Raw genomic sequence first — 23,357 nt, 5'->3', positions numbered from 1 at the left:
TAATACCAGAGGTTATTCACACAGGCCAGAAATTACTACCTCAGCTTAAATACTTAGCTCTAACTTACTAAACAAACACTGAATATCTGAAGTATACATTGATACTTTACAGCAAGCTGCATATACTTTACTAATTCTTATCACCTTTATCACTGCAGGACTGAGGACACATTAAGGCACAAGCTAAATCATCCTCTTAAATGTGACCATAAAATTGTCAACAGACTATCATTTAACATAAAATGTTCACATGCCTCACTGGAATAAGTCTGAAAGCAAAGACATCAAGTGGAGGGGGGAAAAAAAAGGCAAAAAAGGTAAAAAAAGTAAAAGCCAGTGAATTTAGCATTTTGACAAACTCCACAGTGTTTCAAGATGCTACTACCTTATTCACAGCAAAGTTGGCAGAAGGAAAAGAGGAAAAGCACAGCCCTCAACTGATTCAGTCCACATGCTTGTTTGCTGGCCCAAGCACCGAATGAAGGAGGTAGGGATGAAAGGCTATTTTCAAACTTGCCTACATCTAAAAGCTGCTAATCCAAGTCTATAAAAGAAATGTGTCCTGCACAAAATCAATTCTGTGCACTCTAGCTTGATTTCTAACAAGCCAGATTTCTCCCATCTACTTCCACAAAGGTAAAACACACTAAAATTAAAGAAAATATATTAGCGAATACGTTCCTCCCAGTTCCTGGCAACCTCTGGTAGTAGGGTGAGGATACGCAGTCAATGGCAGCAACATTAAAACCAGCACAGCAAGATTTACAAGAGAGGTCACCTCTCCAAGCCTTCACTCTGTTTTAAATATGTGGGTTTCTGGTTACTTTCTGGTTACCTTCCTTCACCTCCTCCTTCAGATGAAGCAAAAAGAAGGGAGGAGAAAGAAATGAACATTTTCAGCTGTGTAATAAAGCCATGTGGAAATATCTAGCACTCGACTGGAAACCAGCATCTCATATGAACCATTTGTGACAAGTCTCAAACAAACCTTGAAAAGTTCTGTGAAAGAACCTCTCAAGATGAACAGGCTGTCAATGAGATTAAGCCAGAACAAACAAAAAACCCACCTGAAAACCTAGTTAGTATTCTGCACTATTACACTAAGTGTTTGATCTTGTTCCCAGAAGCCCACAAAGCTCTTCAAAGGACCAAAAGCCAAACCCCAGACACCTTATATTTCAGAAGCAAAAGGGCAGAAGTAGTAGTTTTGGGGCAGAAGATGGCTAGGACACTTCAGATGCCAGGCTAGCTTCTTGCAGGATGAAACACTGCTTTGCATGCTGTTGGGTTTTGAACCATGCAGTAATCCTGGTGCAGGCAGTCTTCTCTGATTTGGAGTTTCCCATGTGTAGAGATTCATGTCACCCAAAAGTCCATGTGCTAGGATCATGCAGCTGCCAGTGACACCAGGGCCACATTTCAGAACTTGCAAGGGTTATATGCAGCTCAAGAGCCAAGGTGGGATGCTCCTGCTGCAGTGTCATCAGAACAACCTGTGCAATACTACAGCAATTTTTTGTGTTAGCTACATTAAGTCACCAACCCCCCTCACCCTCTCCCCCCAAAAAAAACCCAAAACCAAAAAACATTTAGGCTTGTTTAATATCCTAGCTGTTACCAGAATTTAGGGATACATTTGCAACCAACAGCATCTGATCAACAGAGCCTCCTTAGGTGAAGAAAGATTAAATAGACCTATCTACATGCCAACATCAAGCAGTCTGCAGATTTCCTATCAGTCTAACACTTGGATAGAAAACATCTCCAAAACTTCAAAATTAACTCCTTGTTGCACAGCCCAGGCTATACAGCATATGATTAGCTGAGTGCACTAATCTGCTGCCTGTGGAACACGTCACCATCAGCAGAGGAGCACCAGAAAGATTTTCCAGCCAGAAGCAGTCTGCTCAAGGAAGAGGTGGCATCAAGCAAGAGCAGCTGTGAAGCAAAGCCTTCCCTTGTTTGCATTATTTGGGGAATTTACACCTAAGGTGCCATTTTAAATAACACTAACTTGCACACAAACAAAAACCCTTCACTCAAAGGGCAACTTTACAAAGAAATGTACAAAGACATTATTAATTTGTCATTTTTTTATTTCCCTCTCCCCCTCAAATCAAAGACACTGTAATTGTTATTGCAACTGTCCATTTTCCTTTCCTTCTGTCATTATATAACATCTACCACTTGGCAACAAATACAACCAGTTCCCATGAATCTTTTGTTATGATATGCAGATGTAAGGCCTGTACTACAGCTACCTGTCCACAGATAAAGCATATGTATTTCCTGCAAAAGTTTTACACAAAAGTTTGCTTGCAGAGGGGTGTGTCTTAAATCTGAAGATCTTCCAACACATGTAAACTATTTCATCCATAAATCAACTTCATCTGTCAAAGAGTGTTGCAGCTTTTTGTCCTCTAATTTCATTCATTAACTGAAAAACCTTTGCAACCCCAAAGCTTTACAAGAGTTTAACAATTAAGGTAACTCTAGAGAGTCACTTGATATAAAACATGTCCTGAAAAGTAAGCAATTAGTCAGCACTTCTAGGAGGCTCTTAAAATTCCCTTTGTGGCAAACAATACAGCTAGAAGTGAGAAAAGCCAGTTCACTTTGATAGTGCTTCTTTAGGAAGAAAGCTGATCAAGTTGTCTAAAGTATAATTTTAGGGGAACTGTAATGATGGCAATAAAGTCTCCTCTATGAGGACAAAAGGGCTGTGCACATTTAAAAAAAAAAGTAACATGAAAACAGCAGTGCAAAAATAGAATGCTACATTATCAAGCAGTGCTTGCTCAAGAATCTGTACAGATACGGCTTTTTTCCCCCCAGACTTGAGTGCTGAAGCAGAAAAACCTCTTCTCCACTTGCTCAATTTTCATGTGAGCAGTTCACAGATCTGGTGCTCTCCTGCGCTTGGTGGTCTAACACCTGATCTTCCCATGGCAGTAAGTCCACATTAAAGTGTCAGAGTATGTGTTATTCCCAGCTGCTGATCTTATTAAGACAGTCTTATACATCACACAGGTCAGGAATAAACAGTTTTAGAAAGGATGACTGGGACCAAGAAGCCTTCCTTGAAACTGCCCTGAGCCCCCTCTGCCCTCCCTCAGCCCCTTACATGCTCACTTCAAAAGAAGGCTGAAAAAGCTACCAACCCCATTCCCTTCCTCTTCGTCTGAGGTCCCTTCTCCTCTCTCCTATTTACACACACAATATTTTATTATCAAAAAAAAACTAAAATGGAAAAACGTAAAAAACTTGTGATGTATGAACGTAAGAAATGAGAAGCTCAAATCTCAAGATGTGGGGAGGAGGCATCCAGTAACAGGAGTCTAGACATTCTAGATTCTGATGGCTTCCTAGACAAAAACACCAGGAAAAAATTCAACTTGGCCGTTGGGTGTCTCAGTCACCAACTGAGAAATATTTTCCATTAGTAACTGTATTGCATTTCTCATTATTGATAACAGACATGGAAACTGAGCCTAACTTGGACTCCATTATTTCAGCTACACATATAACCTCACACACAATTAGCAGATGGTTTGGCAGCAGTAGGGAAGGCTACCCAAACCAGTTACTCTTTAATCACCCCGACAGTTGCATAACATGCTCTTAAGGAGTCCAATCATACTCCTCTGAACTATCACACCAGCCCTGCGTACTGACCTCCAGAGAACAACTGTTGAGCAGGTTGGTTGCCAAGAAGACCAGAGTGTTGGTGAAACATTTAATTTTTCCTACATGGGGCACTGCCAGGAAAGTGCATTATTCATGGCTGTGTATCTGTGCAAGCTTACACTCCTCTCTCACACATTTCATTTCAAAGTGTCTTCAGTACAACAGATACATAAACACAAATGTACACACAAGCACCAGGCAGACCAGTAGTTTGGTACTGAAATCAACTTAATTCTGAAATACTTGATGGATACTACTTTAGATCAACATCATTTCAGAGACAAACTTAAATGAAAAACTGTACTCGTGGGTAATGATGACCTGTGAAGTTTGCTGTTAAAGCATTTCTTTTCATGAATTGCAAGAGTTTATGAAACTGCATCTGGAATAACTATCAAGTAAGCATAACAGGAGATGGATTAGACTGCAGGAAAATGGGAGGGGGGTTGCTTTTTCAAGTTTCAGATTTTATTAACTGTTCTTAGATCCTTTTACGGCTTATTCTTACCACTGTATGCCAGGCTACAGTGTTAAATCAAGAGACATTTATAGGACCAAAGAAATGTAAATATTAGTGAAAGAAGCATGCATACAAGAACAGTTGGGGGATTTTTTTTTGGTTTGGTTTGGGGTTTTTTTGGGGGGTGTTTTGTTGTTGTTTTTAATTTATTTACATCCCTGTGCTGGTGGCATCCTTACACCTATGATTCAAGGTTTGTGAGCTGTTCTGAAATTTAACCAGATTTGTTAAAAGCTGAGAGGTTTTTTTTGTCATAAAATTGCAATATGGTTAAGACAGATACAATAATTACTCTATTGCCTTCCTAGAACATACCCTTCATATAACAGCTTAGAAAGTGACCTCTACAATGATTTAAGAAAAAAATACTTTGTCCTTCAATTCTAGTTGCTGGAGGTTTGTGGTTTGTTTGTGTTGGGGTTTTTTAGCTGGTTTGGGGAAGGGAGGGTTGGTGTTTGGCTTGTTTATTTGAGTTGTTTTGTTTTAAATCTAGGCATGCTGAAGTGTTTATTCCTACTGCTTTAACAAGTCATCAGTAAGGAAGGAGTTATGAGCTCACTTTACCTTTGATCTATTCCATTTTTATTTCTGTAGTTTCCTCGTTGTGTATTATGAAAGAGTGCAAGAGGACGCAGGCGTCTCGGTTTGATCACTAAGCATATTACTGTACAAAACAGCCTCTTCTGAAACAGACCAACTGGCTTGACAGCAGCGTGTTTCCTAACGAACAAGAATCTCCGTCTCTCTGGTTACCAGCCAAATCAAAACCACTTTGATTGTGTTTTTCCTGCCTTTTGGGATGGTGGGTGGAAGGGGCATGAGGGTTACATTTTTTCTTGCATTCTTAAATGGGTTTAGAATAGAACAAAATAAAACTAATGCTATCGTTAGTTCTAATTTTAAGTGGTAAAGAGATAGGAAAAGCATAAATTCACATGTTGTGTTGTTTTTTTTTTAATTTCCAAAACTGGAAGGGTAAGTAGTGCAAAAGAAACATCTGTCCTGTTTATAAACTGTAAAACAAAACATTCAAGATACAGTATTTCTATGAAGTTTGGGAAGGCAGCCATGTTTTACAAAGATACATTCTTCTGAAGAAAAAGACCCAAACACACAGGTTCAACAAATTATAATGCGAAGAAGCTGCAAGCAGCTAAAACATCCCTCATCTTTCCAAAGAAATTTCTCCTTTGAGAAATTGATTTCTCTCAGGGTGGAGGGGGGAAGAAGGCTACTGAAAACCAATAATCAATATGGCTGTGCAGCAGATTTATTTTCTTGCTTGTTCAGAAAAAAATAAATGAAAAGATAGCAGGAAAAAAGGTCTATACCACACATTAAGAAGAAAACTATCAGAAGATTACACAGCATCAAGCATATTCCATCAGTCTCTCACTTCAGGATGCCAGTCATTTTATTGCAGATGACTACCTACAGGGTAACCTCAAGCTGAATTTAACATTTCTGGCAACCACAGTTTTGTCCCCAGAACAGAATAAAAAGATTATACCAAGTCACACCCAAGGACTGAAATGAGAGCGGAGACGGACTAGATCTGCTCTAGTATGGGCTAAGCCAAAACACAGGACTTTTTAAAACAACAGTTCCTTGAAGGGCAAGGAGAAGAACCCTTCTGTAAATTTTCTGGTTAAGTACTAAAACACATCTCATTGTTATTACAGTGCATTGATATCTCTCATTCCTTCTGCTGTTTCAATAAAGCATAAATATCAACAATGAACAAAGCTCAAAATGATTCCACCACTTCACACTGCGAAGAGGCGCAAGCCCATCCACAGGCAGCTGAAGGACTTTCAAGGAGATCACATCAGGTTTCTCAATTTCTGTTCATCTTCTGCACCACAGCCAAAATAAGTTTCTAGCATTTCTTTAAAATATCTGATGATTCCCAGTTGTTCACAAACCAGAACGAACACAATTTCAGAAAAGCAAATTGTTTTCAAATCGTACTAAATAGAAAGAAAAACACATAATGCAAAATGGCTTAGGATTACTTTGGTAACAGTACCATGGCTTATTTAAAATCATTCAACAAACAAGACATGTCAAAAACGTTAATATTTGTAACTACTTTGTTTTAACAAAGACTTACCCTCTTGCAGGATCTAAGGCAATTGCTCTGGGTTGATCCAATTCTTGCCAAAACAAAACTTTTCTTAGTGATCCATCTAAATTAGAAACTTCAATCCGATTTGTTTCGGAGTCTGTCCAGTATAATTTCTCCCCCAGCCAGTCACACGCCAGCCCATCCGGTGACAGAAGTCCGGAAATGACCACATTTTGTACACTCCCAGATTTATTGAATTCCGTTCGTTTAATGGCTTCTTCACTCACATCACTCCAGTATATCAACCCCTTTACAAACACGAAGTCCACCGCTGCTGCGTCCTCTAAGCCTCCCACGATCACCGTGGCATTCTCCTTCCCATTGGCAGCATCCACCAGTCGCAGATCACGGCGGTTCGCGTACAGCAACAGTGGGGCAGCTTTAAATGGGAGAAACAAGGGGTGGGGGGACAGACAGGCACGTTAACACCACTCATATTAAGTATAATTTGCACTGTGATGGCTCATCAAGACGTAACTACTAATTTCAGAATTTAAAAAAAAAAAATTTAAAGAGGTAGGGGGACATTTTGAAGTTTGACTAAAAAGCACCAACTCAAAGCCTTTCAGCAGTGCTACAACTCAAGATGGTAACTTCATAATGGGTAGCTCGTTACTCTGGGCTGTGCATTATTAAAATAAGATTAAAGAAGGGAAAGAACAAAGAAAATGGAGGTTTGACATGCCCAAATGACACTGTTCTTTAGAGAACGATGCTTAAATCAGAACCTGTAAGACAAGTGTAAAACAGCTTTCTAAGTCCTCAGTGCTGGCCATCTGAGCAAAGATTTATTTTTTCCTAGAATATAGTAATATATACACTGACTTCTATAGAAGTATTATTCATGTCAAGCTATCACAGCCACCTGTGTGTTGATACTCTTCAAAATTATGTATCTCTGACATCTTACATAATACCTACAAATACAAAATTCATTGCACAGCATGAGACGAATGCTGGTTTAGAGCTCTGATGTTGGTATGAGCAAGTAGGGAGAACAATAAAAATCTACAGGAATGGACAACACTGAGTTCTTTCAAACTCAGCTCTACCACTTCTGTTCAGTTGTCTAACACACAGCCTTTATTTGCTTCATTTATCAGTTTGCATGGTCTGTATATTTTTATATGTAACACCCAAGATGGCTAATTAAGAAAATGGTTTCTTAAATGTAATACAGCTATTTATCCTTAACCAAAAGCAATTTATAACATTTTGAAAATTCCAGCTTTGTTCCTATTTCAATAGAAGGTAAGACTGTCTGTATAAAGCAGGCAGTCACATCCTTTTAAACCCTCTTTCAGAAAATATTTCTACCTTTCCCTGTGTTTTCAGGCACTGCAGCAACAGACCTGTACATGAGCATACTATGACTGGCATGCTGAATGCTCCTCTCACCACAGAAATTTAACAAAAAGCTTGCAAACTTATCCGCAGCATAGGTGGGCACTTGAAACTTCTGGCAGGATGCATCTCTGAATCAAAAGGCTTACATTTATAGAACCCACGATGTGCATGGTTGAATGATGTCAAAGGCTACACTGCCAGAATAGGTGCAGTTCCTTGTAGGAGAGAAACGTGCACTGAAATTAGAAACATACTAACACACACATAAGAAAATTCAAAAGCTAGTTTCCAAGATCAGACTACTCCCCTCATTATCACAAAACTGTTCATCAAAGACATTGCCACATGCGTATTCCGAGGAGCTGAAGGAACTAAGAAGTTCCTTAATCTACCTCCAAATAAACAAGTTCTGCTATGTATGTTTGGAAGTCTCTTAGTTTCTTTTTCTCTCTTGATTTTTTTTTTAAGGAAGAAAGTAACTTGCTTAGGGTGTCATCCTCATATTAGAAAAAACAAATATTAACTGTGTTTTTACAGTCTTTATATAGAAAGTTACCAAAATGAGAGGAAGTGGGATACTTTATTGGTTTTAATGACAAATTTGTACCACCCCACCCAGAAACATATTATGCAGCAAAACACTGAGTTTAGATATTATAACTCCATGAAGAAGAGGCATACTCATTTAAATTAGAAAGCAGGATCCTTATGTTAAGTAGGTTTATTACCTTACTCTGCTATCTCCTTCCCTTCCTTGCATAATCTCCCACTCCCTGAAGATTTAAAATTCACTTCACTAGTTTCTTGAAGTGCAGGATGCTTATAATGACTGCAGTTTTCAGGAAAAAGAAAGTATTCAATACATTGAAAGCGATAAAAAAATAGATATGCGATAAAACCCACTACTTTTTAAAGCCTGCATACAATTGTAACCTTAAAACACTAGTTAGTCAGCTCAGTGTCATCTAGTGCACCATAGGAAAGTGTGCAGCCAGCTGCTCTCTCTAGTAAGACAGCATGCCTGGTATTTGAAGAAAGATAAATCCATGCACAAATGAGTAGAGGTTCTGTTATTACGTGCACCACGGAGCAAGAGTACCCACGCACACAGCACACCCGCAGCTGGAACACCGGGCACGTCAGGAGTAACCAGCGAGGCCTGAAGACACCGCTGAGCCTAACACAGCTGCGCCGCACAGGTCACTCCCTCCTTGCTGGAGCTCAGCTCCGGTTGAGGAAGACCTGGAGAAAATGCCCTTCTCATGAATGACACAAGTGATGTGAATGACAGCTCAGAAGCAGCACAGCTAACGCTTAGGATGTGTAGTTTCATGCAGATTGATTCAAAGCTGCAACTCGTCTCACATTCTGCAGGGCTGGCAGGTTGGGGTATTAGGCTTTCCAATTTGTTGAGGCATTCAGGAATGAAGCATGCAGCACCAAAATAATAAAAACCAGGTTTGTTCCCCCACCCCCCCTCCAACCCTTCCCAGAAAACACGAAGGCTTCAGTATCCTATAAAACCCAATTACTGAAGCTGGCATCACTAATACCTAGTATCATCTTTTCACTTACTGGACTCAAGCAGCAATGCTAAAAGGAAAATTGTGGCAGAAAATCCCATCCTGCTCCATATAACTCACTTTAAAAGCAGCACAGGACACTGAAAAGATGGCTTTATTGGAAAATGCAGTTAGGAACTATACTAACAGCCCAAAGGAAAGAGTCTGTGAGAAACTCCTTTCAAAGCTAGGAAACTGTTTTGCAGCTTAAATTATAATGGGGCAGAGAGATACAACTCAGATGACTGTTACATAGTCCTATCCTGCTTATATAACATGTTATATGTTCCTATTTTGCTTTCTATATATCTACATATTTTAACTCCAACAAAACTGTAATACATTGAAGTACACATTTTTAAAAGAAAAAAACATTATCTTGGAAATTACCAACTGAAACAGTAGTGAAAATTACTGTGTCCTCTCTCACCTGAGAGGTCTACACACCTTTTATTCGTGTAATTAAAGTACAGAGTAAAAACTGTGTTTAGTTATAAAATTAGCTTTTTTTGTATCCACCAGCAGGAAAAAACATTTGCTTAGACAACACAAAAGTTACAGAAACTAAAGTCTAACACATCTGAAATGCAACAAAAAAATTTATATCATAAGAAATTCCTGCCAATAGCAGGTCACTGCATCTAGCTGCTTTTTAACTCTGATATTCACATAACACCATCCCTAAGCTTACTGCACTCGATACTGAAAACTGGTCATTACCTTTACAACTAGAATTCTACATCAGCATCCTTCTCCTCACCACCAAACTTCAGTTCTGGTACCAGATATTTCTCCTGGCTACAGCTCTTTTCTGTCTCTCTCTAGCACATTGAAAGTTGCTAATCCACAAGACACTTAAGTACGGTTTCCCTAACATTTGTTTACTTAAGTCTTGCTTTGTACATCTCATTTGTGAACCTCTGATACTGGCATAAAATGCTGCAGCCCATGGGATACAAAAGTGATGAACCAACAAAAAGATCACTTTAACAGCTAAGAATGTTTTTCAATTCCTTTTTACATTTAAGTGGAATTTTCCCTGATTTTCTTTTAACTGGTCTTTTCCACAAGATCCTGCTTGCTCCACTTTCAGTGATCCATGACACCTTTGGGTGCCATGAGGTCAGTGTTACCTTCAACATGCTTATCCTTTTTCACTGGGATTTAGCCTGGTTAAAGCAATTAGCATTGTGTCATTTTCCCCAAACCCTTTTTTCTCATCCCCAATCCCCAGCAATGCTGTTCTACCCCTCATTTAGGCAAGGGCTCCTCCCCAAGCTGATTCAAATAATTACGTCAGGGAAAGGTTTGACTGGGTTAATGACTAGAATTGCCTCAAGAAGTGGTCTAGCAAACTCCAAAACGAGCATAAAGCAAGCAGCAGGGAGTTGGAACGGGGAGTGCCTCTCCCCTCTTTCACTGGCAGCCTGCTTGATCTGCTCAAGACACAACTGCAGCCACATCCTTTCTCCCCAGCTCCACTTCAACTGTGGGTTCCTAACCTCTTTTGGGTTGGTGCTAGCAACTGTCCCATGCCATAGCAAAATGATGCACAGAGCTATTGATACCAGTGAAAAGCTACTGTGCTCTCTACCCACCTGCCAAAAAGCAGGTTTTTTCTGGCATCATCCAGAACCAGTTCAGAACAAAATCAGATAAATGTAAAAGTACTAGCACACCAAGGAAAGGGAAGACTGCACCTTTGCAGCTTTGACAAATCAGTTGAACCAGTTGCTTGTGAAACCTCCAATTTAGGATCGGGACCCACCAAACTAGAGGTAAGTTGTGGCAACCTGCCCCAGAATCCCAATATGGCCCAGGCAGTAATAATGGGAATTCATTCACATTGTGGAAAGAAATAACCATGCAGGAATCCACTGGCAAGAAACCCATGGATTGTTACACTCACAGAAGATGTCCTTGAGCTGTGAAGAGAAAAAATCCTCATCTTTTAAATGTCTTACTGAAGAACTCTGAGCATCTAAAAGTGAACAGATATAGAATCACAGAAGGGTAGGAGTTGTAAGGGACCTCTGGAGATTATCTATTCTACCCCCTCGGCTAGATCAGGCTGCACAGGATAGGTTTTGAATGTCTCCAGAGATGGAGGCAGCCTCACTGGGCAGCCTGTTCCAGTGCTCTGCCACCCTCACAGTAAAGAAGTTCCTCCTCACGTTTAGGTGGAGCTTCCTATATTCAAGTTTGTGCCCATTGCCCCTTGTCCTGTCACTGGGCACCACTGAGAAAAGACCAACCCAAATACTTCCAAGAACACTGCCAAAATGATGGCAAACATGAGCACTAGTAAAGAGTGATGAGTGATGAGCAAATACACTGTCCTGCACGAGGCACAGTAAGCACCAAAGATTTTCCAGACATCTTGAAATCACACGCACCCACATTCAGCCCACAAGAGAAGGAACAGCAGATAAATGGGTACAGATAAGCAGCAAAAGCATTAATTGCATCCACCTCAAAATCATTCTATACAGAAAACTCCTTGTAAGACAACCCTCCCCACTCCCAAGATGCCCCACTGAGGGCCAACACAAGACCATAAGGAAACTCTCTGGATGGACACAGGCATTCTAGCACAGTCAGCTGTGAGGACTGTCCTTTACTCCCCGGGTTTCAAATTTCTTCTTCATTGCTTATGCTTATAAGGAATTCTGTATGTTTGTTATCTATGAATGTTTGAGTTTTGCTGCCCTGTTTGGAGAAGCAAGAAGGAAAAGATTAAGGTAGCACTGGAAAAAAAATCCTGGGAAAATTATCAAATCAGAATAAAGGCAAGTTGCAAGTGAAAATAAGCTTCCCCAAAAAGCAGGAGACTCAGACTCATGAAACTTACATGGAGATGGTTCATATTTTCAAACAAACAAAAAAGTCACCAGGAAATACAGAAGAGTTTCAGCACAGAAGGCAGCTGGCCAGGATTTTGCACCAAGTGCTCCCTTCATAGCACCTTTTCTGATTTATTTCATACAATTTTTAAGAAAACTAATTAACTAACTTACCAGTAGCCCCCAGTAGCTCTCTGTGAACAGAGAAACCTCCTCCTTCCCACAAATATACTTGCAGGACACAGCAGGCAACCAGGACTTTAGTAAACAAGAACGAGGCAGCCAAAGCTTGTCAGAATGGACCTTTTCTCCCTAGCTAACCTGTGTTCCACATGCTAAAGCCACTCAAGGGCTGTTCAGATTGTAACTCAAAAGGTCACAGAATAGGCTTGCCTGAGACAAATAACAACATCAGCACAAGAGCAGACACCAAGCAGCAATGGCACCTGGATTCTGCACTAAGCTTCTACTTAGCTTTGCAGACCTTTGGCCAGATAGAAACTTTGGAGACCCAAGACACCCTGCAAGACTAGCTGGTACAAAGGCAGTAAGTCATCCTTTAGCCTGCTGAATAATGGGGGAAAAACAACAAAACTTCTTTTACTAAAGAGCTAGATGAAGTGAGGCAAGAGAAAAATGGAATACAGGGAAGGATAGGAATACCAGGTCCAGGCATGAAAATCCAACAGACCTATCAGAATACAGCAAAAGCACACAGGACTGAAGTAGACCAAATACTACAGCGTATCACAGGCAAACAACTTTCTGAACAGCAGACATTGCCCACTGAATCATCCTGTTGGCAGCAGTCATAGAGACAGCAGCTGATGATTTCCAAATTATCACAGGGTGTCTCTCCTCAGTGTTAGGTAGCACACTCACACAGATCCACTGTCTCAGCAAGGCAAAGATGACTCGGCTCCTCTTTCCATAACATTGACTCTCCTACTCTGAAGTTCCTTCATTGCACTCTCGTGGGGATAGAACACAGCGCTTCGGCAGTTAATGTCTTTACAGCTTAATATGCTGAATTTATCTTGCTGGCAACAGCCTAGGATCAGCAGAGCACTACAGTCCCTGCTCAGGCATCTGCTTGCAGCTGCATTGACATATAATGCTACCACCTTCTCCCATTACCCTGCTGCTTACAAGAGGGAGCCAGCCACAAAGTGGCAAGAAAATAAAGGTGATGGGGCCACAGCACAGTAAGCTTTCCAGGGCCAGCAGCAGACTCTGGAAAGCAAGAAGGCTCAAAGGGATGTGTGACCAAGTAACACCACAATCCACACTAATAGCTGCAGAACCTCCACATCCCACTTCCCATTTCCTCAGGTGTCCTCATAACCTTCAACACTCTCCCAGTTTTTCAAATGGCTGTCAGAATAACACACCACACTGGGGATGAAGTCATACCAGTTCCACACACATTGGCAATACTTCCTTAGCCCTACTGGAAACACCCATGCTTAAATCGACACAATCTCTTTAATGAAAAAGTGAGTATGCATGTAGGCTGCTGTGAAGTATCTCCTGTCTGCAAGGTATGTTTCTGACAGTTCTCCTGAGCACGCACCTTTGCTTATGCAGAGAAAGAAGTCTTGTTTTGCTATACAGCACCAATTAGAGTCCCACATCTAAATAGGGATGGTATTTTGCAATCCAAACTTGAAGCCCTGTGATGACAGATAAGACGACCTGATCACACTGAAACAAAACACCAGCCTTCACACCTTCTGGCGTCATCATTTTTTTTTACAGAGCTTGTCTAACAGTAAGAAAACAAACCAAAAGCCTCTATCATCTCTCTCATGAAGCTGTTGAAAGACTGCATTCTTTACGTCCTTCCACTGAACTACAGCACTGAGACACAACGCTGTGATGCCGTGACAGAGGCACCCCATCTCCCAAAGCCTAGGAAGGCTAAAAGCTAGAAGACATGCCTTGCACACCCTGGCAAGATAAGATGGGAATGTCCCAAAGTTTGTTGCTAGTCTGGAGCAACCCCAGCCCATGATCTGCTCCAGCCTGGACAGCACACATGACTGGGGGTACATATCCAGTTGAGTGGCGTGGGAGCTTTTGCCCTCAGTCACCAGTTGCCCCCATAGCTGGAGGACCCTAGTTATACTGTCAGACACTGAGTGGGAATAGCCCCAGCCAAGGGGTCTCACCTAGACAGCTAATAGTTCCACCTGGACACACACAAAAGAGTATCTCCATACCCAGAGCAGCAGCACACTGTTTTACCTCTAAAGCTAACAAAGCCTTTTTCCACATTGACAAGAGGTTTATAGGCAGTGAGCTACCCTTAGACCACTTCCAGCAATTTCTGTGAGCTGGCATGCCTACTACTATTTAAGTCTGTCAGCTTGTTTCATCAGGTAAAAGAACAAAACAAGTTTTTAATTTATTAATTCTGTTTTGTGGTTGGGAGTTGTGTTTGTTTAGACTTTCGAAGTACTGTGTGGAATTTGCTATAAAGCATGAACACAGAATTTAACACAAAAGACCCCACTGGAGGACAGAAGGACCCATAAAACAGAGAAAGCTGCCAGCACTGGCAAGTAGCACAGCACGAAAGTAAGTGGCAGCCCTTGGCTGGGACATTTAATAGTGGGAATGATTTGGGGTGGGGGTAATAGCAGCGCTGCCCCTGCCTGGAAGGCTTATCACATCTTCATCCCAAGTTTCTCTGTAATTCTTCAACAATGCATCCATCAGCTATCCAATCATTTCTTTGTGGTATACTTTCCAGACAAAGCTTGGTGAATGGCACCTTTGTCAGTTGATCCATTATAACAAGAAGAATAAAATAAGCCATACCTCCAACTAGCAAAACAATTGCACACATTTGGTTTCTTACCCAGATAAAATACTTTCTTCAAGACAAGAGAGTATCACTGATTTTGCAAAAGCAAGAAGGATTCACACTGAACTAGAAAATATAATTTATAAGCAAAATGTAAGAAAGTATTCCCAGGGCAAGCTTAAAACATCTTCCCACCAGCCAAAGGAAAAAAGTTCTCAAACTAAAATTACAACTTAGACAAATTCTTAAGACTTTTATGTATATTACAGATTAATATAACAATTCCTGTTCAAATGAAGAGTTAAAGAATGTTCTTAAAGGATACAGAAACTGTTTTAAAGGATACAGACTTAACATTTTGAGATTTTTGCACATCTGATTTTATCTTTTTAAAGCACAGTTGGACCTACATGATTTTCTTTTTTTTAACTCTCAAAAACACTCACATCCCAGAACTATTAATGTTAAATCTTCAACGGGCTTACATTAGATGCGGAAAAAAAGCCCCAAACAACAACAACAAAACAACCAACAGAGACATACAGGGTCCCTTGAAAAAGTTAACGATCTGGTCTTTTTCATACAGAATATGACTCATTTCTGGTAATCCAAAAGAAAAACAAACCCATAAACACAAAACCACCTGACTCAGAATTATTTCTCTTATGAATTTTACCATTACCTGGGGTAAAGGCTAACACTGTGGAGCCTGGGTTAAGTTTCTGAGCTATTAGAACACCAGTGCATTTGCCAAATGGACATAATAAGAGTTGCTACAAGGTTTACAAATTCCTACTCTTCTATTATTCTTAATATTCCTACTCTGTTAATCCCTGTGTGGACAAGAGGATTCTTGGATTTCCAAAGTGTTAACATTATAATTAACACTAATACTATGCAGACAAGCAAGAGGTTTATTCACTGCTTTGACAGAGCAACAAAGGGAAAACATCTGAAATGCTACGACATCTGACATTTCTGTTACCTTTCAGTGTCTTAACTTCCAGAATTAAAGTAAACACATCGGCCACCTTCCAGAACCCTGAACACTTTGGCAATGGACAGGGAGAAAAACAACCCAAAGTGCAAACTGTTTTTCCTCTGGGAGAAGGTTGTGGGGGAGGAGTAAAAGGAAAAATATAAAAGTGAAAATTACATTTTGGTATCACAGAGAAGGAAAACAAATGATTTTTGATTAAGCAAAATTATACAGCTGGTTGATTAAGATTTTCTGTCTCAAATATGATTACTTTTCAAATCTGACATCAAGAGCTCACACATGGCCCTCATAAACAGAATTAAAACTATAATCCCGTTTCTGCCACATTGATTATATCACGAGGGAGTAATTCTATTTAGGTAATGTGATCCTGTAACAAGATACTAAAAAAATCTTCACGAATGTTCCCATTTTCCATGTCTGTTTATATTAGAAACATTTTCTTATTGTAGTCTCTGTATAAATATTGAAAATCAGAAAGCATTCCATCTTTTAAACTGACACGTGTCTTTCTCCAAATAACTGATAACATTTTGCAAAGTATTACTAACTAAACCATCACTTATCTTCACCTACACTTTGAATACTACGTTCTTAAAACTGTATTATAAAGCAAATGAAAAAAGGTACCACAGCATTCCCATTCTATCACAGGCGGGTAGAGGTTTGACTCCAATTCAAAGCTGGTGGGGGACTATGCCAATTACATTAAAATAGAAACGTCCGTTGCAAGATAGCCACCAGGAGACAAAAACCCCACCCTGTTTTCATGGCTGTCTCACAGGAGAACATAAGCAGAAGGAGAATCCATGACAAGCTCGTTTCTACTTGCAAAAGCCATCACTGTGTTCAGACTGAGTTCTGTCCACATGGAGCAAATACCCAGCCTGCTCACACTGTGAATCTCTTGCCATAAATATTTATAAATTACAAGAGTATCTAGAGAGCTTAATGAAGGCTCCCTATGTCAGCTTGCCTGCCAAACAGGAAAAAGTTACTTAGTGTTTAGGGTGTCAATACCCAGTATTTATGTACAATCCATTAGAGACACGATGCTTTCTCCTTCCAAGCCTTGAACAATTACCACAGAAGAATGACACAGCTTCTTTGTTCAGAGCGCTGCGTATTCTGTAACCCAGGAACTACACAAGTGAGGTATAACTTGAAAAAAATAGAGGCTATTGTTAGAGACCGTGTTTCCTTCACCCAACAGCAACTACCTTCTGGAAGCGCCATCGCCACAGCGTGCTCGGCACAGAAGCGGAAGTACTCACTGCACGCTCATCCTAAACCTCGTGTCCACGTGCCGGCTGTCACCTTTGCTGAGCCACAGTGTTTAGGTTCAAGGGCTCAACTTTTAAGTAATGCCAACTGCTTTATATAAAACATGAACTCTGCAAGGCTGCTGCACCCCCCTCCCCGTGCCTTTCGAAGCAACTTATCTCACTTCCCAGTAAAAGTCAAAAGTCCATCTGTGGGCAATTCCCTACCAGTGTCGATTTTGCTTCGCTGGCAACAGCTGCCTTCCAAGCACAAGCAGCTCTCACGTGCCACCAAAGAGCGGGTGGCAGCAAAATATCTCACCAGCCACGTGCCACTCTCTAACTAAATTTATCTTGGGCAAGCTGGCTGAAGGGTGAGGGTTCCCCAGCAGAGAACAGGGAGAAGAGCTGAGGACACTCCCAGGCGCAGCAGAGCCACCAGCTCAGCTAGGAGCTGGAGCTTCAGTAACAACCGCATTGCTGGTGCCACTCAAGAACAACGTGTACCCCTCCCTATCGTACAAGGAAGTGGACTCTTTTGAAGAAGCCACCAGCAAAGCAACCCAAGTATTTAGCATTTCTTAGGAAATTAATGAGGTTATATACACTGGGGACAAAGAATATAGTGTTTAAGTCTGCAGACTGGCTGCCAGAGGAGATGAATGGTGACAGATCAGAAACTGAGACCTGTTTCTCCCTGTTTCTACCCCACTCTCTCAAAAGGAAAAAAATAAAATTATCCTTGCTCTACTTGACTTGAACTAAAAAGTAAATCCCATATTATGTGCAGTGCAGCAGATATTTCTGAAGCTGGCATTTTTGAGATGCGACATCATCATAAAGGTGGATTACAGATGTCCAAAGGAATCAGATTTCTCCAGCTCCCAAAGACAGAGAGTCTGAAAGGTTGGCATGCTCCAAATCCTCACCTATCTTCCTGAAAAAAACCAAAACAAAACACACACACCACCCCCATTCCACAGCTTTCAGACAAATACCTTACTTAGAACTTGGGCAATACAGAGGTAATGAATTCATCAGGGAAAAGGGAAACACAAATATGGTTAATGCCCCATTAACCAGTATTGGTGTGAAACATGAACAAAGCTTTTCACCTGACTATTTTTATGTAACTCCCACCAAAGGATACAGGAAGCCCATCCCTCTGACCAGATACACACAGCTTCACCCGTACACTCAGGACTTCTCCATATATCCAGCACACCTTGCCAAAAACGCCACTTCACCTTCCCTCCAAGACACAGCAAAAAAAAAAGTCCATCAAACTTTCCAAGTCCTAATTTTTCAGTTTTAAAGAAAAGCTAAAGCAATCTGATGATAAGTGAACTGTATCACAGAGATGCAATTGCAAAAACTATTAAAGTAATGGTGGATTTTGTAACACCTTAGATCACGCTAATTTTAGACTGTTCTGTGGAGAGATGAAAGAGGAAAATGCATTGGAAATCACAGCAGACAAAGGCACACTGATTTCTGAGGAATCACACAATGAAAAAACATGACTAGAATACAGTTGTTTCAAGCTTGGGTGAAGAAACAGACCACGATGATTGCAAAGAAGAGGTTATTTCCAAGTCTCATTGCAAAAACCTAAGTATTGTACAGTCTTAGGTGAAGAGACCATTTGCTTGAAGGCTGAAACACAGCTCCAGCTGGAAACGCCATACTCATCTCCAACCCAAGTACTTCAGAAGTAAGAAAGCCTATTCCTTGTACTCTTCTCTGACTTCTGGTAAAAAACAAAACACAGGCAAACACCTCTAGTCACAGCTTAGCAAGTCTTGAACATTAAGCTCTGCTAAACTACATGCAACCAAGTCTACCTAAAAAAAAATACAAAAAAGCAAAGATATTCTGTTTATCAAAAGCAAGTAACAACAGATTAAAAACAATTAAAACAGAAATAATATTAAAACAGTAACAGATTAAAACAAGCCCTCTTCTGAAGGCGTAAGAAAGAAGCATTAGTCTTAAAATGCCCATTGCCAAATAGGCATTTTCATTTCTTCACTAGCTGACCTTAAGCACAGAGGTCTGCAACGTTCAGTATGTCTGCACAAACATCATTTGTAAGATTCCTATTCAAACAAGAGCTTTATTCCCTGCCTGCATGCTCAGGGTTTAAAGCCAAAACAAAACAGCAATTACACGCTGACTGGAGAGTTATTTCTAGAAGAAAAGTAAGCTCTGAATTCTTGTGAAGGAAGAACTCTCTCTTTATCACTTATTAAAAAGTTGAAACCTCAGTTTCACACTTAGAGTCTCTAGCTCCCTGACAGATGTGATGCCACTGCTATGGCCTCTTTGCAGCTATCAATTATCTAACAACATCCTGATTGGTTTCTTAGCTGTCATGAAGAATACAGCAAAGCTGCCAAGAAGCAGCCCTAACTTACCCCTCAATATGTACCCTCAGGGAGGGGCTTCAAGAAGCAGTGTTGATGGCGAGAGAGGAGGAAGCCTAATCCCCCAAATCAAACCGAGGTAGACAGAGAAGGACAGAGACAGGACTGTGACGAAGGTCAAGAGGTTCCAGGAAAATTACTCCTTTCTTCCATCAGCCAGAACACGAAAAAACCCCAACCCCACACCACACCACAGAACCTTCACAACAAGCTGTCAGGCCAGTAACCCGCCTCTGGGAAATCCAAATACCTGCCCTGAAAACATCAGTAAGATCTGGCTTATCGCAGTCCCTGGACGACTTTGAAAGACAAGGTGCTTTGCCCTGTGCATCCGTCCTGGCTAGCAGCAGCCTCGTACCTGCAGTCCGTACTAGCTGACAGGGCCCTGCACTTCCAGGTTATCAATTTTACCCTTCTCCTGATCATTAAACAAGAATACCATAGTTTCTTCAGACTAAGGATCAGAGTTCAGTTATAAATCTTGGTCCATTTGGGTTTTTTTTTAAGTCAGCAAGAACGGGGGGTGGGTTCTGTAAAGCAGAGGGAATGCTGCAGTCCACAAATGTGAGCTATGCCCTTCTTCTCAGTTTCAGTCACCACTATTGCTCGCTTGGCACCCTTCACAAACCAAATACTGAACTTCAGAACTTCACCTCTACTTTCATGTATAAACTTATTCATACACATGCTGGCACTGCCTCTGTCTCATTAAGGAACTGCTGACACCTCTTCTGAACTCAACACATCTTATTCAAACCAATCCTACTTGCATAGATGTTGTTTATTAGGGAGGATGCATGCATTAAAATTTGATTTTTGTTTCTTCAGAGTTCAGCTGTTCCTGCTGTTTCTCCCTATCTAAGGTAACAATTAGCCAGTAGGAAAATTACTATCGTGTCAGAAACAGATGATTACAACCTCAGGTAGGTGATCTAACAGCAGGGGACCATGAACACAGAAGAAACAAAAACGCTGTTCAGCTACAAATGTCCTTGGCAACAGAGAACGATGAGGGATGAGAAACAACAGTGCTGATGATTTATAAACTGAACATTTCTTCAAAGTGTCGTATTAAACATTATCAAGTATAGAAAAAATTGCAAAAGCACATCACTATTTTGAGGCTAATTTGAAGAAGTTACAGTAACAGTATTATAGGACACTGCATATGACAGCAATTTCTGTGTTGTCATTTGAACTAGGTTGAACAGAAAGTTAGGGACAAACAAATGGGTTATTAACAATGGGTACCATAATTACCTAATAAAATGAACTAATTGGGAAACAGTTTCTTTCTATGCTCCAGACCCAGCTAAACTTTTGAAACTTGGGGTTTAACCACCACAATAAGAATACAAAATGTCACAGAGCCTATTTAAATAAGTATACTTGTATCTTTGCAAACAGGATACAATATGGCAAACAGATGAGGGGGGGGGTGTAGAAAAAAGGGTATGGAGGAGAGGAACATTTTGTTTTCCAGAGTACTGAGCAACTGAAGACTGAGCAGTTACTTCAACTTAAACCACCTTCACTCTAGCTTCGATCAACACACCAGTATTGATGGATTTTCTAAATTGAAGTGTGATTGATTAACTGTTACCAATTAACCACTTCCACCATCTAGCATGAAAAAATACAAGTAGGCAGCAAAATGATGGACGCAAACAGCACAGATGATTTCTTCCCAGCAAGACTGAACACAGAGAAATAGTTTCTGTTGTTAAGTTCACAGCATTAAAAAAAAATATTCCTTGGTTTTCTTACCAATTGCAACCTGTATGGCAATAAATTTTGTTGGAGAGGGGAAGCATAATAAGAACGTTCAGCCACTTTAAGTGACATCCCCTTCTGCGGCACCGGACGGCTGATTTAATGCTGTATGAACACCAGTGAAACACAAACTTCTCTCAAGTCCCAGCGCAGAGCCAGCACAGCTGAGAGAAAGCATTCATTCCTCTTCTCGCCAACTCCGCACGCTCACTTCGCTGGGAGCACTGAAACACCAGTTCCCGGGCACTTTCCAACCCCCACACACCCCCCCACGCTCCCCACCCCGCTGAATACGTGAAGCTCTGCTCCCCCCCCCCCCCCCCCCCGCCCCTTACACCGGGCAGGATAAAACCCACTCTCGGGAGGGGGGGATAAACGAGAGGAGCCTGGCGATACTAACAGCGGTATCAGCCTGACACTGGCGTGGCCGAGCTGCTGCCCCGAGAGCTGCCGGCCGCCGTCGCCCAGCTCAAGGGGGTGCGGAGGTGGGGGGGGGGGCACGCTGCCGATTTTGAGGTCCCGCTCCCCTCCTCCCCCTCTCCCGCCCGCCCCCCGCATAAAAATTAAAACGCAAACTTGAAAACAACAATGGGGCGGTGAGCGAAAGCGGCCGCCGGCAGGGCGGGCTGCTCTCAAGCGCGGCTCGGGCCGCCGGGGAAGTTGCTCGGGAGCCGGGGGAGGCCGTGGCGGCGGCTGGGCGAGAGCGCTGCCCCCGCACCGGGCCCCGCGCCCTGCCGGCAGCCAGGCCTCTCCCCTCCCGCACGCCCAAACATGGCCCCTCGCCACCAACCCTGCAACTTTTCCTCCTGCACCCCCGCACCCCTCCAACCCCCCCTCCTCCTCCCCAAACCCCGCCGCCCCGCTCACCTCTCATCAGGGAACAAAAACTGCAGGCAAGTAGGCTGCGCAGGACGGCCCCCATCTTCTTTCCCTCCTCGCTCTCACCGGCGGGGAGGCGGCGGCGAGGAGCAGCACCTCCGCTGCCAGTTCATGCTTCCAGGCGGGCGGGGGAGGTGGCGGGGGGGGCGGGAGGGGTGAGGGGAGGGGGGGGGGAAAGGCGGGGAAGGGCGGCCACAGATTTTCCCCCTTCGCCGGTCTCTAGCAGGCCACTTGCCCCGCCGCGCCGCCGCGGGAGCGAGCGCTGCCCTCCATGCCGGCCGCTGCCGCCTCACCGCAACCGCCGCGGCCGTTCCCCCATCCACCCCTCCGCTCGCTCGCCCTCCCTCCGCCTCCGCCGGGCGCGCACAGGCGCAGGGATACAGTCCTCCTCCTCCTCCCCCGGCCCGGCCTCGCCTCCGCCTCGCCGCGCCCGGACGGCTCCTGGCTCCCGGAGCAGCGCCCGCCCCCCCCCGGCACCTCTCCCGTCGGGGAGGGAGCGGGCGGGCGGAGGCGGCCTCTCACACACGGGCGGTCTCACACACGCTCCCGGCCGCTCCGCGCCTGACAAAAGCCCGGCGGGGTCCGCACCCCGGCGGGTCCGAGCCGCTGGCAGGGGAGAGAGCGGGCGGAGTCGCGGCGTCCCCCGAGGTGCCCGCCCGCGGGCAGGGTGAGGGGACGCGGCGGGGGGCGGCTGTCGCATTCCAGCGGGACTACTTGCCGTTCTTCTCGCCCCCTCCGCCGCCTGCGATGCGGTGCGGAGCAACGCCGGCCCGAGAGGGACGGGACTACTTTCTGCCACAGAGCAGGAGCGGCGGCGGTAGCAGCAGCACAAAGGCGACGGCCGCTCCCGGCCAGGTGAAGGTGGCCACGTAGCGCCAGGTTGCTGGTTCCTTGTCTTTCTTTTGCTTTCTCTCCTTTCCTTTCCCCCTCCTTTCCCGCTCAGGAGCGTTGCCCGCCCGCCCGCTCTCCGGGAGGGGTGCACCGGCACCTCCGAGGGGAAGGCTGGCGGGGCCGTGGTGGCCTCTCGGCCCTTTCCCTGAGGCCCGGCGCTCCGGCCAGCCGCGGGCTCACGCCGGCGTTCGAGTGTTCGTCGGCCCGTGCTGCTGCCCTGACGACTGAAT

The 23,357-nt window shown here is 43.1% G+C and overlaps 1 protein-coding gene across 6 annotated transcripts in view; it reads right to left on the bottom strand.

The window, feature by feature from the left end:
• LRP6 (LDL receptor related protein 6) overlaps nucleotides 1-22,279 on the bottom strand; it is a gene marked incomplete at its 5' end in the record, with an annotated part of 122,083 nt that extends 99,804 nt beyond the window's left edge. For all 6 annotated transcript variants that reach the window (XM_084276314.1, XM_084276315.1, XM_084276316.1 and 3 more), the window contains 2 exons: nucleotides 6,321-6,714; nucleotides 22,225-22,279. In XM_084276314.1, the coding sequence (XP_084132440.1) occupies nucleotides 6,321-6,714; nucleotides 22,225-22,279 (449 nt within the window). The remainder of the gene's footprint in view (nucleotides 1-6,320; nucleotides 6,715-22,224) is intronic.
• Between the last annotated feature and the right edge of the window lie 1,078 nt (nucleotides 22,280-23,357).

Source organism: Gallinula chloropus, assembly GCF_964237585.1.
Source record: "Gallinula chloropus genome assembly, chromosome: 1".
Taxonomy (NCBI): domain Eukaryota; kingdom Metazoa; phylum Chordata; class Aves; order Gruiformes; family Rallidae; genus Gallinula; species Gallinula chloropus.
The sequence above is the reverse complement of the archived record's forward strand: the minus strand, read 5'-3'. Positions and strand labels throughout refer to the sequence as shown.